The sequence below is a fragment of the Heterocephalus glaber genome, unplaced genomic scaffold (genome assembly GCF_053883595.1).
Source record: "Heterocephalus glaber isolate CG9 unplaced genomic scaffold, H.glaber_assembly_v1.0 deba00001452, whole genome shotgun sequence".
Taxonomy (NCBI): Eukaryota; Metazoa; Chordata; class Mammalia; order Rodentia; family Bathyergidae; genus Heterocephalus; species Heterocephalus glaber.
Window position 1 is genome coordinate 20,571,556 of NW_028258302.1, and position 17,508 is coordinate 20,589,063.

Genomic DNA, 17,508 nt, shown 5'->3' on the forward strand with positions numbered 1-17,508 from the left:
TCTATGTCCCCAGGAGCTGGCCTCATTCATCTCCAACCTCTGCTTCACTTACTGCACCAGTACAGGCCCATGCCTGTCCCAGGCCCTTTGCACCCATGACTCCCATCTGTCTGGAACGCTCTTGGCCTGCCTCTGTCCTTCCCTCCTCCTGATGCCTGCTGTCATCTCTCCCCACTAAAGGTCTTGTCTGATCACAATGTTAAAGTGCAACCTTCCTGTGGTTCTTCCTTCTGAGCAGCCTCTACAGCTTCCTCTTCCTCTTGTCACATGTTTGGGTCAATGCTGCAGCCCCACTGTCCCTAACATCTGGGTGGTCTGTACAGATGTGTTGAGTGACTGATTGACTCAGCATCTTACACAGAGACTCGTCTTTCCCAAATGACCATGGAGTTATCTTTCAAAGGTTTCTGTTCAGTTCCTGCAAACTGTGTGCACCTTGTTTTCAGCTCCTCATCTTCTGTTTCTCCTTCAGCCCTGCTGTGCGGCCAGCTGCCCCTGAGCCCTGCCCAGGTTGAGGAGAAGCTGTTGTCCAGCCCTGTGGTCCCGCAGGACATGGAGGCTGAGAAGCAGCTGATCCGGGAGGTAAGATCTGAGCAGATGGAAGAACAGGGCTGGCAGGTGGGTGGGTGGGTGCCTGCATCTCAGCCCAGCAGCAGCAGCAGCCCACAGCTGAAGGGTTCTGCCTTCACCATCCCCATCTTGTTGGCGCCAGAGTCCCCATTTTGCAGCTGAGAAAGCTGGAGGTCAAAAGAGATGCTATGGCAGATGTGGTGGTGCCCGCCTGTAATCCCAGCACTTTGGGAGGCCAAGACAGGAGGATTCCTACTTTGAGCCCAGCCTGAGTAACTAAGCAACTTAGCAAGACACTGTCTTAAAATAAAAAACAAAAAGAGCTGAGAACGTAGTTCAGTGCAAAGGCCCTAGGTTCAGTCCCCAGTCTCTCTCTCTCTCTCTCTCTCTCTCTCTCTCTCTCTCTCTCACACACACACACACACACACACACACACAGAGAAATGGCACAACTTGCTAAGGCATGCTGTAAGGAGACTCTGAGTCAGGATTTGAACCCAGGCTGTATGGAAATGGAGAGGACGTTGCTGGCTGTGGGAACAGCCTGGGCAAAGGCAAGGTGGTTAGGCTAGAGGGGTCTGCCCCTGTGCAGCTGTCCAGTCCTGGGTGAGAGCAGGATGGCCCTGTGACCATGAGGAGTGCGGTGCTGACTCCTGGAAAGGCTGTCACTGAGGGGACCTGGGTCTTCCCAGCTTGCCAGGGACCTTCAAGGGAGGGAGTACAGTAATCGGATTCGGAGCTGGCTCACACAAGGGACTTGCACAGGCAGGCATGGCAAGGCCTCTGAGCTCCCAGCCTGGTCTCCGTCCCACTCTGGGCTCATGGTCTCCAGAGCTCTGCTGTGTGATGGCTACGTCCTGAGACCTGAGCCTGTGGGGACCTTGCCCTTTGCTGGTCCCTGTAGGGAGCTGAGTCTGATGAGACATCGGGGGAGCTCAGCAAGGGCTGCAGCCTGGCTGTGCTGCAGCTGTCCCTGCCACTCCACTGTGACCTTGGTAGGGGTCAGCCCTGGGTGCCCCTGTCAGGCTGTGAGGCCTGGGGGCCTATCTGGGGACAGACCTGTAAGGCCTGGGCGGGGCGGCGGGCCTCAGCTGCTTACTTGTCTTTTCACCTGAGGATCTAGGGCAGGGGCCCGGTGTCAGGACCATCTCTGGAGCCCTGGGCCTGTTCCCTGGGGTGGTGGCAGCAAGGAAGGGGCCTATGGGGATGACTGAGCCCAAGCCCACAGAAACCAGAGAAGTCACGCCGACAGGGCTTAGAGTGGACACAGAATCACATCACGATGGGGGACTTTGGTCACACATCAGGAGGGGCATGGAGGGCTGGACCCAAGCTGGGATGCAGGCGTGGTCCACAGAGAAGCGCAGTTGGGTGGCAGACTCCTGGCTGTGCAGTGAGCAGGGTACCACTGTCCCCTGGTGGTCACAGGGCAACACTGCTCCGGCAGCTGGTTGTGAGGCGCTGGATGGGAGGGTCCTTCTGCACCGGGGACCCTGGTGCCCATCAGTGTGCTCAGCCCAGCCCCATCACCCTGAGATTCCCTTGCTGACCGTGGGATTTCTGCTTGGAGGGAGAGTTGCGGTGTCTGTCTCTCTCCCTCTGCTCGCTCTCGCCACGGTCATGTTGCTGAGCACCTGCTGTGTGCCTGGGCTGTGTGCTCCTTCCCTTTCCAGAACAGTGCAGTAGAGAGGGCTCAGCTGCGAGCCAACAGCACGGCTCCAGTCTCCAGTCTGTAGTGGGAGATTTGGACCAAGAGTCCTCAGTGTCCCTCCAGCTTCACTGTTCTACCAGCCCAGTTCAGTCGGGCTGTGTGGCCTCCAGTGGGTCATTCGAGTTCTCTGGGCCTCTGCTCCCCATTTGTACAATATGTGCCCTGGCAGCTTTCCTGCTGCTCACAGACTGGACAAAGGTGAAACCCAGGGCCATCTTGTCTTTGGGGGCAGGGGCTAAAAGCAGAGGTTGTTCTGTGATCCCTCCCACACACACCATTCAGCCCTTAACACGAAAGTTTGAACACCTGCTGGCAATACAGCAGCCGGGAACATAGCAGTGGTGGGGGGGGTTATTGCTTTGACACTGGAAGGGATGGACATGGCGTGTAGACTGTTTGCTCTAAGACGGAGAGAGGTACCAGGGTATACGATGAACTTGTAAAGGGCTCTCAGTGGGGTAGCCCAGCCGCAGGTGGTTCATGCCTACCACACAGGAGGGGGGTCTAGCAGCCTGTAGTGGGTCGTTGGCAGTGCCCCGCTGCTTCTGTGTTCTCTTCGAGGAAGAAGGAGGTGACATGGGGGGTGAGGAGGGTGAGGACTGGGAGGTGAGCTCAGCACAGAAAGGAAGTGAAGGCAGGGATGCTGCGTGTGCTCTTGGACATGGGTGTGTGCATGTGTGTGCTCATGGTGCATGTGCTAGGTTTTGCTAGAGTGCAGGGGGGGTAGGGCTGAGGCCTGGGTGTCACTGAGGTATCACTGGGCAGGGCTGTGCTGGTAGGGAGTGGTGTGGGTTCAGGGCCAAGGATGCACCACTTGCTGAGGAGTGGGAACAGCACTGGGGCCAGTTCTCAGCTGAGTGAGGAAGAAAGTGAGGATGAAGGTGGTGAGATAGCAGGTGGGAATGAGCTGGTGGGCCCGGGGAGCTGCCTCGTCAGTGAAGCTGCCTGGGGCCCAGGATGCTGCAGGTCTTAGCAGGAAGCTCAGTGCTTGTGGACACGTTGACACCCACTCTCAGAGTGCCCGATCTGGAGCGCGATGGCAGTGTGTCTGGCACCAGGTACAGAGAAGAATGGGAGCTGAGGAGAAGGTGAAGTGGCAGAGCAGCAGAGGCCATTGGGGAAGACTCCTCTTGGGTGGGAGGAACTTGCCAGGGAGCCAAGCTGCCCTGGGCAGGGAGGAAGTGGGTGAGTCTGGGAGCAGCAAGTAATCAGTGCCCCCAAGTGTGGCAAAGACACAGAGAGGTCTGGGCTAGGGCGAAGCTCAGTGGTACAGCACTTTCCCAGCACGTGGGGCTTCCTTCCCCAGCACCAGAAACAAAAAAGGGGAGGAGATGGCTACAGGGCAGCAGGCCAACATCTTGTAGGGGGACTAGGTCGGGTCAGGTCAAGTGGAGGAGCTTAGATTTTATCCATGAGCCACTGACAGAACAGAAGCAGTGTGGAAACTTGGTGTGATGGGGTGTGTGGTGGCTGTGTGGGCAACAGTTTGGGGCAGGAACAAGTGTGGTCATGGGGCTGGGTGAGAGGTTGGTGGGACACAAGCCAGTGGTGACAGCAAAGATGGAGAGCAAAGCTGATGGATAAAATTGTTTTGTCATTGACAGGTTGAGGAGCACTAGAGAAAAATGCATCAGTCAATGCATTTGACAAAGACGTTTATGACGTAGTGTTAGGTGGAGAAACTAGATTGCAAATAAATGCATTCTCATTAGTCCATTACAAACTCACAGGGAGCTGGGGATTTAGCTCAGTGGTTCTGCTGCCTGCCTCGAAAGCACAAGGACCCGAGTTTGATCCCCGGTACCAAAAAACAAACAAACAAACAAAAATGCATAAAGAAGCTGGTCACAGTGCTGCACGCCTGTGATTCCAGCACTCTGGGAGGCTGAGCAGTAGGATGCAAGTTTGAGCTCAGCCTGGGCGACTTAGTGGGACCCTGTCTCAAAATAAAAAATAAAAACAGGTCTGGGATTGTGGCTCAGCAGTAGAATGCCAGAGTGCACATAGGTTCCACCCCTAGTACTGCAAATCCAAATGAAACCAAACCAAAAAGCTGCATAGAGAAGGGCTCTGAACAGTGAGTGGTCACGGCTGTGTGGCCTGGGGATCTTAGTTTCTTTGTTTTGACTCACTTGGATTTTCCAAATCGGCTGAGTGACCAAAAAGGAGCACTGGGAGCTGAGTAGCACTGACCATGTCTCTTGCCCATCCAGGAGTACGAGGAGCGCCTGGCCCAACTGAAGGCTGACTACGAGGTGGAGCAGGAGTCCCGAGCCAGGCTGGAGGAGGACATCACTGCCATGCGCAACTCGTATGACGTGCAGCTGTCCATGCTGCAGGAGAACCTGCGGAAGGGGACAGGTGGGTGCTACCCAGCTGCTGTGTACACCAGGCCAGTCCTGTTCACCCCTCAGAGCAGGGAGAGGGGCACCACTGTCACCCTGCTTTCCTAGGTCAGGAGACCCTGGCGCAGAGACGTGAGTAGTTGCCCATGGTGGCTCACCTGGGGAGGTAGAGCCAGGTGATTTGAACCCATGCACTCTGGCCCCAGAGGCAGAGCTCTTGTACGAAACACTGCATCCTGGGGCTTGGCTCCATGTTCAGCCACTCCAGGCTGACTCGGAAGTGTGACACATGTCACCCTGGTTGAGGGGAAGGTCCCTGCCGCAAGTTTCTTTGTTGCCTGGAATCTTCTCTCACTTCTGAGCCTGTCAGTACCAGAGCATCCACATCCCATGTGTATGCACTCATTAGCAAGAATGTTTGTAAAAAAAAGAATGTGTGGAAGCAGCTGGTAACTTTTTTGTTTGTGTTTGTTTGTTTTGAGCCAGGGTCTCACTATGTAGTTCAGGTTGGCCTTGAACTCTATGTAGCCCTATTATGTAGTTCAGGCTGGCCTTGAACTCCTATGCATCCCAGGCTGGCCTCAAACTTGTGGTGATCCTCCTGCTTCAGCCTCTCAAGTGCTGGCATGGTAGGTGTGCACCACCATGCCTGGCAGCTGCTGCCTTTTTGATGGTCTAGGTCTAGGATGTATTATCCAAACAGCTGTGCGCTGGGTTCTGGTCCCCACAGTGCTGGCACATCTGCTCTTGCAGTGATGACAATGCCGAGCAGTGTTGGGACCCTGTGTGGACCCTGCTGTGTGCTGGGCAGGCCCTCCTCCAGCATTCCCTATCCAGATAGGTGGGGGTCCCTGAACCCTCACTTAACAGGTATGGAAACTGAGGCTGGGAGAGGTTGAGGCCACTTCCCAGGAAGTGCAGCCCATGTTTCAGCAGAGGGGAGCTGGGACACAGGTGACAAAGAAATGGATGGGATGCAGAAGGGTGGCTGAAGCCCCTGACCAGGAGCCCTGGGACCTGCGTGAGCGAAGCCCAGAAGAGGAGAGGGCAGCTTCTGGCATTTTCCGTCCTCCCCTCAGAGTAGCTCCGCCAGGTTGAGTATCAGGCCTCCTGGTGAACTGTATTTGGTCTATGTAGCTCTAAGATGCATCCACACGTTTATTTAATGGGCAGGCTTCTAGCATGTTCTGTGGCCATGAGCCCTGAGTCTGGCGCTCCAGCAGGGGACCTGGGGTCTGTCTGTGAAGGCTGTAAGACCCGTGGGCAGCCTGCTGAATGGAAGAGCAGTCCCAGAGCAGGATGCCCAGATCCTGGGATATAGTGGCTGGGGAGATCAGACTGCAGAGATCATCTGCTGATCAGAGGAAACTTCCTGGGAGTGAAGGCAGGGTTTGCGTTTCGATGGGGCAGGGATGGATGGCACTGGGGCTGTACTCTAGGGGTGCTGGGAGGCTTTGACTCTTGGCTGGGGAGTCTTCTCACTCTTATGCTTAAGAAGCTCAGGAATCCTCCTTTTGCAGAGACCGTTCTGAAAGCAGAAGTCCTCCACAATGCCGAGGTCATGTCCAGGGCTGAGTTTGCCAACATGTCTGAGCATGTACCTGCCTTCCAGTTCGAGGCAGCCGTGAAGCCTTCTATCTTCTCCATACCTGATCCCCTGCCCAGGGATGAGGTCTCCAACACCCAGATTTCCCCCAGATTTGAGGAGCTTCGCAGGGCAGAGCCCTCCAAGTCTGAGATTTCTCTCAGGTCCAGTGAGTCCTCCATGCTGGAAGAATCCTCCATGTCTGAGGCCCTCCCTGGGCCTGAGGAGCTTTCCAACCTGGAGCTCTGTGGGCCTGAGGTGCGTTCCCAGAGCAAGTACTTCCTGAATGAAGACCCTGGCCAGGAGGACTCTGAGACCCGGCTGGAGGGTGAGAACTACATCCAGGTGGAGGAGCAGCCACTGGTGCCCCCGAAGATGGGACTGAGCCTGCGGGACCCATTTGCTGAGGTGGAAGCCAAGCTGGCCAGACTCTCCTCCATGGTGGCCAGGACAGATGTGCCGCAGGTCCCCATGAAGGTAGCTGATGTCATACATGAAGTAATGCAAAAGTCCAGCAGGCAGAGCTGGCTAGGAGGTATTGTGCACACGAGGGACTTCTGCCCTGCTGTTCCTCTGTGCCTTCACCACTTCTGCTGTGGCCCTGGCCTTGATGTCTAGCTCAGGGGCACTGGTGTCCTGGGGTCTGGGAAGGAGCACTCTGTCTGAGGATCCATAAGCCAGTGGGGAAGTTGGGATGGAGACACACAGCGACACCAGGCAGTCACCTGTGCACTGACTGAGGGTGCCTGCCTGGGGAATCTGCAGGTGACCACGGCGAGAGCAGAGCAGGGAAGGGCCGAGTCCTCATTCAGATGCTCACAGGGTCTGGGCACCGGGTGGGAGGTTTCTTGGAGACCCTCAAGCTGCTGCCCCTCCCCTCCCTGTCCACTTCCAACACCTATTTCCTTCTTAAACCTCTTTTTATGTTTTTTTGTTTGTTTGTTTTTTGGTACCAGGGATCAAACTCAGGACCTTGCATTTGCCAGGCAGGCGAGGTGCCAATGCGCTAAATCCCTGGCCCAAGAAATGTTCTTCTTTTTCCCCATTTTATTCTCTGCTTTCCTTTCCCATGAGTGTGTGTGTGTGTGTGTGTGTGTGTGTGTGTGTGTGTGTATGTATGCGTGTGCGTGCATGTGTGTAAGAGCACAGGCTTTTGGAGGGGTGGGGATTTAGCTCAGTGGTTCTGCCGCCTGCCTCGCAAGTGGAAAGTCCTGAGTTCGATCCCTGGTACCAAAAAGAAAAAGAGCACAGGCCTTTGAAATCCAGCTCTTATCTGTTGTGTGACCTTGGGCATTGGCCTCTCTGGGCCTCAGTTTCCTCTGCTAGAAAATGCGGTGCTAGTGTATACTTCACATGAGATAAGGCGGATGCACCCCTGGACACCACAGGTGCTGGCATGTGCCCGTGTGTCCCCTTGTCTCCTCAACCCTTCTGGGCCCTTCTCTCAGCAGCGACAGGTGAAGGGGGCTGTGGGTGGTGACACCCTGGGGAGTTGTGTGGAGGTCAGGACGGTAGGGGAAGAGAGGAGGGTTCCGGACCAATCTTCCTCCCTACCTGTTCTCCCCAAGCACACCTCTCCGACAGACCTGTTGGAGCCCAGTGACACCAGGTCTGAAGCTGAGGTGGCCACCAACCTCCCACTCCCCATTGTGAGTACTTCCCTGGCCTGGCTCTGTCTGTCTTCCTGTGAATCCAGTTTGTCCCTTCCCTCCTTGGGCCTCAGTTTCCCTATTCATGAGACAGGGAAAACAATCCTGGATACCCCAGGCTTGTAGCAAATGGCCACATCCAAGTGATGTTCAGATCAGAGGAGCTCACAACATTGCTTTTAACTGATGCAGAATCCTGTTATTTTGGACAGTGACTTTCAGACCTTCCTACCCTTGGAGCCCTTCATCTGAAGGAGCGGGGGCCCAGGGTATGCAGAGGATGAGGGCTGCAGACCTGGTTTGGACCCTGCTGCTCTCAGATCCCACCCTTTCTCTTTTGCTGAAGACAGTAGGGTAGGCCTGAGGCTGTGAGAGGAAGCCTTAAATCTCCCCACACTTAGGGAGAATGAAGACCCCTGGTGGGCTACATAGCGAAGGCTCACAGTAGATGTAAGGAGAGTGGCTGAGAAACCCTGGCTAGAAGGTGGCATGGAGGTGGGACCCAGACAAGAAGGAAAGGCCAGGAAGAGCAGCAGGTCCTGTGGCTGGAAAGGTTTTTGAATTTCTCAGCAACAAAAAGAGAGGCCAGCAGCGTACATGGGGTGGTGGCAGGAAAAAGCTGGGGGAGGTAGGGAGCAGGTGCAGAGGCCATGGAGGAGGCTGGATTTTCCTGGGGTTAATTCTATGGGAAGTCATGAAGGTTTGAAATCAGGAAAGGGATGCTGTGATTGGTTTATATTTCATGAAAATTGTCCTGGCTGCCACGTGGAAACTGGGCCATGGAGGGCAGGACAGGAAGGTGGGGGACCATTTTTGGGCTGTTGGTGGCAGCAAGAATTTGTTTGGCTACAATTTTTTTTACTGACTAGGTACAGGTTGAGTATCCCTAATTAGAAATGCTTGGGACCAGCGTTTCAGATTTTGGAGTTTTTCAGGTTTTGGAATATTTGCATGGATTTTAACATGTGAGTATCCCATATCTGGACGCCAAAATCCAGAATGTTCTGATACCCAAAATTGACTGCCATGAAGCTCAAAAATGTTCAGATTTCAGAGAATTTTGGATTTAAGATTTTTGGATTGGGAGTGTTCAACCTGTATCTCCAAACCAGAGATGATCTGTGCCAGACCTTGGTGGGTGGACTGTCCCCTTCTGGGACTGAGGCCATCTGTGAGTTCATCTCCAGGGGTGGCCTTGCCACCTCATTTGGATTTCTCTCCGTGTTCAGGAGGTACATCTGGCCCTGGAAGTGGCAGAGGTGTCCGCAGCAGAGCCAGATACATGGATGGAAGCTGAGCCCCAGATGGCCCTGGCGGCCCAGCCTCAGCCCCTGCTGGCCACAGCAAGTGCAAGAAGGGAGAGTGTGGGTGTGGGTGTTGCCGTGCCGACAGAGGAGCTGCTGCCTGGGGTGGACCAGCAGCAGGTGCTGGCCCGGTGAGCACCAGAGCCTGGGCTAGGGGTCCTGCAGCAGGGCAGGAGGGAGTGGTGGCCCAGCCTGAGAGTGGGTGGGATGGGATCAGACCTTCTTTCTGACCCCTCTGCTGAACCATACCAGCTGTCCCCCAACTATGGCTGAGGCAGCCCTGTCCCCTCTCCTGGGGGGAGCAGGTTGCCGCAGGTATCACTCACCGGGCTTTTTGAGGGCTTGGCCTTTGGGCTCCAGGAATCCCCAGGGCAGGGTAACATGGGCATTCCTCATTCCCTGGCCTTCAGTGCCCTCTGTGATTGAGAGGCACCTGCAATAGGGGTGGGCCACCCCAGGATCCCTGAGACCCACTGGGGAGCTGGGTTTCCCTTGTTTGATGTGTGGCTTTGTGTAAATCCCTCTTCTGAGCCTGTTTTCACTCCTGCTAGTGATAATGTCATCCCACCTTGTAGTCATCAGCTAGGGACCCAACCTCCTCCTGGCACTGGGAGTCCAGCCCCACCAGCCACAGTTCAAAACAAGCTACTGTGCACAGGAGGTGCTAATAAGTGGGTGCTTCCTTTGCTTCCAAGGGAGCTCTGGTCTGGGGAGATGGACACCCAGGTTGGGGAGGGCTGGGTGCTGGAGAAGCAGGAAGCCTCCCTGCAGGCAGGCTGTCCACCTCTGTGGGCCTTGGTTTCTTATCTGAAAAAGAGGTGATACTACCAGTTTCAGCTTATGCAGCTGGTGACAACTCAATGCCAGGCACATGGAGGGCACTTGGCCACTTTGTGGCCATTTTTACCATGGGGTCTGGAGTGAAGGTCGGGGAAGGCTTCACAGAAGGGGGACACCAGAGCAAGGTGTGCAAGCTGTGTACCCCAGAGGTGGCATTCTCAGTAAAGAGCAGAGGGGTGGTGTGGGAAATGGCCTCTGTGCTAGAAGGGATTTGGGCTGGAGCGAGTTGGGGGTGCTGGTGTGGAGGGAGGTGAGTGACCAAGTGCCCTCTGGGCTGTGTTCTATATCCTGATGGGGTCTTAGAAGGGTTTTCAAGAGAGGAGTGCTTTGGACAAGGTCTCTACCCTGGCTGCTTCTGCGCAGAGCCTGCAGAGACTGTGCCCACCCCCAGCCTGACCCCAGCCCTCTTCTCAAATGCCCGGTGCCTCTTGTTACCAGCCCTTCCACCCCTCTGGAAGAGGCAGAGCCTGAAGCATTTTGGGGATGCTTTATTAGGCAGCAGGGAGTCCCACGTGAGCCTTCCTCTGTAGTTATTTAAAATTTGTACCCCTAAAGGGCAAAACTTCAAACATTTTTACTACTCTATTTAGAAATGCTTTTAAAAACTCTACCGTGTATTCCTATGCCTGACCAAACATCAGGCACTGTAGTTTTCGGGCATTTTCCACGGCACGGTGAGCTTCATCCTGCTGGCTGCCCCTGGGCACAGACACTAGCCGCGTCTGTACAGGGACCTTTAGGTCGGGGGCGTATGGCTGGGGGTCAGTCTGCTCCAGGCCCACAGGAAGAATCTTGCCCTCCCTGCAGCAAAGGGCCCAGGTTTGGAGCTGAGTGGATCTGGGAGGAACTCTAGTTCTGACCTCGAGCAAGCAGCTTCACCTCTCGACACCTCAGTTTACCTCTCCCGGAAGTGGGGTTGTGGGAGGGATTTGGTGAGGCAGCACTCAGCCCCAGGCCGGATGGCGCATGCTCACTGATCGGCACATGCCGTCTTGCTTGCTGTCTCCTCTGCACCGGCAGTTTGCAGCTGCTGGAGCAGCAGGTGGTGGGCGGGGAGCAGGCCAAGAACAAGGACCTGAAGGAGAAGCACAGGCGGCGGAAGCGGTACGCAGATGAACGCAAAAAACAGCTGGTGGCCGCGCTGCAGAACTCGGAAGAGGATGTCGGGGACTGGGTGCTGCTTAATGTCTACGACTCCATCCAGGAGGAAGTGAGAGCCAAGAGCAAGCTGTTGGAGAAGATGCAGAGGAAGGTGAGGCCTTGTCCCTGTGTGCCCAGACCCCGCGTCCAGGCAACCCCACAGCCTGCAGGCAGCTGGAGTCCCTGCATTCTTCACATGAGCACTTATTAAGCACCTGCTGTGTACCATGCCCTGTTCTATTGCTAAACACAGCAGTCGTGTGCTCTATCTCCTCACACTTGGAAGCTAATACTCAGGAGATGCGAGTTGGTGGGAAGTCAGCTTTACACAAGGGCTGGGACCTGGGAAGATGGGAAGGGAGTTGCTCTCCCCCAAAGAAACCATCTTGGAGAACTCAGGATGTGAAGCTCTTTCATAGGGAGGGATAGACCGTGCTGGGGGATAGGGGCAGGCAGGCTGCATGCTGAGCAGGGTCTTTGTCATCCAGGGCCATGTCTCCCTTTTCCCCTCTGGCTGGAACATCACCAAAGACCTTGATCTTCTGGGGCCACTTACTAATGTATCACTTTCTGCAAGTTAAACTTCACAACTGGGATTTAACTCAGTGGAGCCACGCCTGCTTGGCAAGTGCAGGGTCCTGAGTGAGGACATGCTCTGCACTGGTTCACACACAGACTTAAAGAATAAGGGCCATCACACATTCTCATGTTAGCTGAGGGCCACCAGGTGTTCTGGTTTCTGTAAATCTAAAGAAAGTTTATTTAGAAATTAACATCGGGGCTGAAGATTTAGCTCAGTGGTGCCGTGGTTGCCTGGCAAGCACAAGGTCCTGAGTTTGATCCCTGGTACTGAAAAAAAAAAAAGAAGAAGAAAAGAAGTTAACATTGTAATCATGAATCGTGTAGGTTTTGTTTTGTTTTTTGGTGTTGGGGATTGAACCCAGGGATTTTGCGCTGAACTACATTCCAGCCCTTTAAATTTTTTTTTTCAGACAAGTCTCGCTAAGTTGCCAAGCTGCTCAGGCTGGGCTTGAATTTATGATCCTCCTGTCTCAGCCTCCCAGAGTGGTGGCATTATAGTAATGTGCCACCACACCTAGCAGCTTTTTTTTTTTTTTTTTTTTTTAAATCAAGGTCTCACCTGCCTGTTCCAGCCAGATTCCTCCTCCAAACACCAAGTCTGCTGTAGTACCCTTCCACGAGCCCCGCCTCTGAGCGCGTGAGCTGTGGGGGGGACATCCAGATATGAACCATCATGGGAGTACTGTCATGAGCTTCAGGTTTAAACAGGGGAAGAAACAGGGGACGGACGAGAGGTGTGCATAATTAAGTCGTTCTGTTAAAAGCTAGCCTGGTTGATCATTATCACAGGTCTGGTTCTGAGAGGTGGCTCCACAGAAGTCACTGTCACTTGAGAAAGCAATTTGGTTCCCATCTTGAGATGACTGTTCTTGCTTAGGGCATCTTGATCAGTTCCTGCCGCTGGGCAATTGCTCATGCTTGGCTACAGTCACTTTGTGGGGGATTTGCCTGTAAGGTTTGCTGTTCCCGGAATCTTGAAAATATTTTACTTTGGTGTCTTCAGTCTTGAAGGGGATGGGGCTGAGAGAAGTTAGGTAAAATTATGGGTTAATCCACTTTATATTACCGGTGTTTACACAGACACTTCTTAAATGATTAACATGCCTCCGTGCAGAGTCCAGCAGGAATCTGACTCAGGGTTTTAAGGTAGGAAAGGAGGGAGCTACAAAATGGAGACAGAGATGCCAAGCTTCACCCTAGTTTTAGTTACCTGCTGGACATAAGACCCAAGTGAAGAGCCAAGGTTTTAGCAAAAGCAGCCTCTAAGTCCTTGGCACATTCTGAAGATGTTTTAGGAAGGCTGGTGATGCTCGGTAGGTTAGGTGTATTAGGGCATTTCCAATTTTCAATATTTTTAATTTATGATGGACTTATTGTGACTATAACCCTATCATATGTCAGGGAACATGTGTACAAGGAAATATGTGCTATGTATGTGCATACACACAAAAACACACAAACATGCACACACCATCCCCTTCTTAGATGAAAGTGGCTACAACACACACTCTCTCCCCTCATTCCGGCGTTTTTCACATAATCTGATGGTCACCCCATTTCAGTATAGAGAGATTTTCTTCTATAGCTACATAGCACCCCTTTGTGAGGTTGTATCACTGTTTATTCACCCAGTCCTCAACATTTGATCATATCCAGTGATTTGATTATATCTTCTTTTTTTTTTTTTTTTGGTACCAGGGATTGAACATGGGACCTTGCGCTTTTGCGGCAGGCAGTGGTAGAACCACTGAGCTAAGTCCCCAGCCCCTCCTATCTACATTTGATTGTAGTGATGTGCATATTCTGGGTGTGCGTGCGTGCGTGTGTGTGTGTGTGTGTGTGTGTTGAGATGAGATGAGTAGCTGGGACGACAGGCATTCAGCAACTTGTATATTTTTGGTAGATTTCTTTGGATTCTACTGCTTCGACTTGGAATCCTGGGATGAAGAGTAAATGCTTGTGTGATTTTTCGAGATATTGGCAACTTTCTCTCCAGAGAGCGAGCTTTATTTTGCATTCCCACCAGTGTGTACATGTGTTGTCTCACAGCCTTGCCAACCGAGTATATTCGAGTAACTTGGATTTTTGCCAGTTTGTTAGATGAGAAATAATATCTCAGATTAGTTTTTTTGTTTTGGTTTGGTTTTTTGGGAGCGGGGATTGAACTCCTGACCTTGTACTTGCGAGGCAGGCAACAGAACCACTGAGCTAAATCCCTGGCCCCCTTCAGATTAGTTTGGTTTTTTTTTTGGTGCCGGGGATCAAACTCAGGTCCTTGTGCTTGCAGGGCAGGCAGTGGAACAAGTGAGCTAAATCCCTGGCCCCAGATTAGTTTTAATATGCATTTTTATTATTGTGGGCAGTATTGAGCATTTTCTCATATGTTTTGGGGGCGTTTGCAATTTCTCCACTTTGAGCTGGGTTTATATCTTTTGCCCAGTTTTCTATTAGGGTGGTTGGTCTTTCTGTTCTCTGTCTGTAGAAGCTCTTTATATACTTAGGGACATTAACTCTTTAGTCCGTGATATAAGTTGCAGATTTTGCCCCCAATTATTCATTTGTGTTTTGCTGTGCTTTATGGTATTTTTGCCATTTAAAATGCCAAATTAATTGGGATTTTTGCATATAGATTGTGAGTCATAGTTAAGAAAGTTCACTCATGTTTTTGTCTAGAACTTGTATGTTGTTTTGGAAACATTTAAATCGCTGATTCACTTGGAACCTACCCCGGTACATGTGTGAGGTTCTGATTTGCTATTATCTTTTCAAATAGCATCTGTATATCCTAGGCACCATTTTTCAGAAAAGCCATTCATTTTCCAATTTAAGGTCCTCCGTTTAGGCAATATTGAATTTCTAAGTGCATCTAGATCTTCTTCTGAGTTTTCTACTTTCTTTTCTTGCTGTCTGTCACACATGTGTGGCAACCACATTGTTTAAAACAGGCTTTATCTTTTTTTTTTTTGAGACAGGGTGTCCCTAAGTTTCTAAATTGCCCAGGCTGACCTTGAACTTTCGACCCTCCTGGGAACTCAGCCTCCTGAGTCTCTGAGATTACAGTCGCATGTCCCTGACCTTGACTTTATAATATGTTTTATTATCACATATGGTTAATTGTCTCTCAATGATTTTCTTTTCCAAGTTTTTCCTGGATTTTTTTTTTGTTACCAGGGACTGAACACAGGATCTTGTGCTTGCAAGGCAGGCGCTGTGCCACTGAACTAAATCTCTGGTCCTGGATTCTTTCTTGTTTTGTATATGAATTTGTAAACAATTGGGTAGCTCAAAAGAAAAAAGAATGAAAGAAAAAAGATGGACTTCTTGAGGGAGTCACATTACACTTATAAATAAGCTTGGGAGTATTGATTCTTACATGAGCTTGTTTTCTCATCCCCAGGAACATGGTGTATCATTCTGTTGGTTCAAATCAATTTTTGTGTCATACACAAGTGTTTCATAGATTCTCTCATTTGGATTTTGAACCTATTTTGTTAGTTTAATTTGTAGGTATTTTGTTTGCTTTCTTATATGGGGTACATTCTCTTCCATTATATTTTCTAACTAGGTTTTGTTTGTAAAATGAAGCTTTTTGGTTTAAAAAGGTATTTAAGGGGGCTGGGGATTTAGCTCAGTGGTTCAGGCACCTGCCTCGCAAGTGTAAGGTCCCGAGTTCGATCCCCGGTACCAAAAAAAAAAAAAAAAGGGTATTTAAGGGCTGGGGATTTAGCTCAGTGGCACTGAGCCTGCCTTGTAAGCACAAGGTCCTGAGTTCGATCCCTAGTACCGCAAAAAAAAAAAAAAAAGGTATTTAAAAATCATTGAGAAATAGAAGAGATTACTTCTCAATTTATTCTGTAGGGCCAGTATTACCCGGATACCAAAACCAGACTGAGACATAAGAAAACTACAAACTAATATTTCTTATGATTATAGAGACAAAAATGCTGCACTCAGTATGAACAAACCAAATCCAACAACATAGAAAAGGATTACATACCCTGGTGAAGTGGGATTTATCCTAGCAACACAAGGTTGGTTTAGCATTCAAAAATCATGTCACTCACCATGCTAGTAGAATAAGGGACAAACAGCACATAGTCATTTTAAGAGATGCAGAAAAGCAATGGATAGAATTTAACTTTTGTCATGGTAATAACAGTAAACAAACTAGGAGTAAAAGGGAAATGCTTTGGCCCAATCAAGGGCATCTATGCAAAACCCACAGCTTTCATCATACTTAATGAAAAGACTAAATGCTGTCCCCATAAGACCAGAAACAGGAAGAAGATGTCCATTCTTACCACTTCTATTCAACACCAGACTGAGGGTTCTAACTAGGACAATTGGGCAAGAAATCAAATAATAGGCATCCTGACTGGAAAGGAGATAAAACTCTCTTTATCTGAAGATACATACATATAGAATATCCTAAGGGATCCACTTTTTAAAAAAGGGTTGGGAAGGGCCGGGGATTTAGCTCAGTGGTTTCGCTGCCTGCTGCCCAAGCGCAAGGACCCGAGTTTGATCCCCGGTACCAAAAAAAAAAAAAAAAAAAGGGTTGGGAGTGGAGCTCAGTGGTGGAACATTTGCCTCACATTTCTAAGGCCCTGGGTTCAATCCCCAGCACTGCAAAAACAAAACCAATTTAATAAATGAGTTCATCAAAGTTTCATGATACCAGATCAATGAGAAAAAATCAGTTTTGTTTTTGTACACTTGAAATGAACAATATACAAATAAAATTGAAAGAACAGTTCTACTTACATAAAAAAATAATAGTAGTCCTAGCACTCTAGGAGACCAAGACAAGAGGATCACATGTTTGAGCCCAGCCTGGGCGATTTAGTGTTTTGGCAAGACCCTGTTATCAAAATAAAAAATTAAAATTGTCAGGGAGGTAGCTCAGGGAAGATCCTGGGTTTAATCCCTAGTATTGCAAAAAACCAAAAAATTTAAATAAAATAAACCATAAGAGTAAATTTAACAAAAGAAGCATTAACCTTATACTCTGAAAACTATGAAACACCGTTGAAAGAAATTAAGACCTAAATAAATGGAAAGACATCTCATGTTCACGAACTGGAAGACTTAATATTGATAAGGTAACTAAAGTTCTCAGATTGATGTACAGATTCAGGGCAATCCCTGGCCCAAAACCCTAGCTGGCTTTTTTTTTTTTTTTTTTTTAATTACCTGGGATGAAACTTGGGACCTTGCGCTTTCAAGGCAAGTGGTGGGCCCCAGCTGGATTTTTAACAGAAGTTTAAAAACAGATCTTAAAGTTTACAAGGAAATTAAGGGACATGGAATAGTCAACACAAGAAGATAAGTGAGGACTCACAGTTCCTGATCTCAAAATTATTACAAAATTATAACAATCAGACTGTATAACAGTGGTATAAGGATAGGAATATAAATCAGTGGGTCAGAATTAAGCATCCAGAGAGAAACTCACATTTATAGCCAGGACACAAAGATAATTTCATGGAGAAAGAAGAGTCTTTTGTGCCTGAGAATGATGCAGGACCCCTCCCTCACAGAGCACACAAAAATTAACTCAAAACAGATCAAACATAAATTTGAGAGCTAGAACTATAAATCTCCTAGACTAAAACATAGAAGGGCTGGGGATTTAGCTCAGTGGTTTCGCCACCTCCCTTGCAACCGCAAGGTCCCAAGTTCGATCCCTGGCACCAAAAAAAAAGTATACAAGATAGACTAAAACATAGATGTGTATCTTTGTTACTTTGGATTAGGCAATATTTTCTAGCTGTGACATGAA

The 17,508-nt window shown here is 50.2% G+C and overlaps 1 protein-coding gene across 10 annotated transcripts in view; it reads left to right on the forward strand.

The window, feature by feature from the left end:
• Nucleotides 1–17,508, forward strand: part of Kif17 (kinesin family member 17) — a 42,133-nt gene that overhangs the window by 18,187 nt on the left and 6,438 nt on the right. For 8 of the 10 annotated variants that reach the window (XM_021262963.2, XM_021262964.2, XM_021262961.2 and 5 more), the window contains exons 6-11: nucleotides 473–582; nucleotides 4,495–4,642; nucleotides 6,147–6,688; nucleotides 7,780–7,860; nucleotides 9,090–9,295; nucleotides 11,025–11,256. In XM_021262963.2, the coding sequence (XP_021118622.1) occupies nucleotides 473–582; nucleotides 4,495–4,642; nucleotides 6,147–6,688; nucleotides 7,780–7,860; nucleotides 9,090–9,295; nucleotides 11,025–11,256 (1,319 nt within the window). Of the gene's footprint in view, nucleotides 1–472; nucleotides 583–4,494; nucleotides 4,643–6,146; nucleotides 6,689–7,734; nucleotides 7,861–9,089; nucleotides 9,296–11,024; nucleotides 11,257–17,508 lie in introns of all 10 variants that reach the window. The other 2 variants (XM_087215660.1, XM_021262965.2) reach the window with 2 other exon arrangements.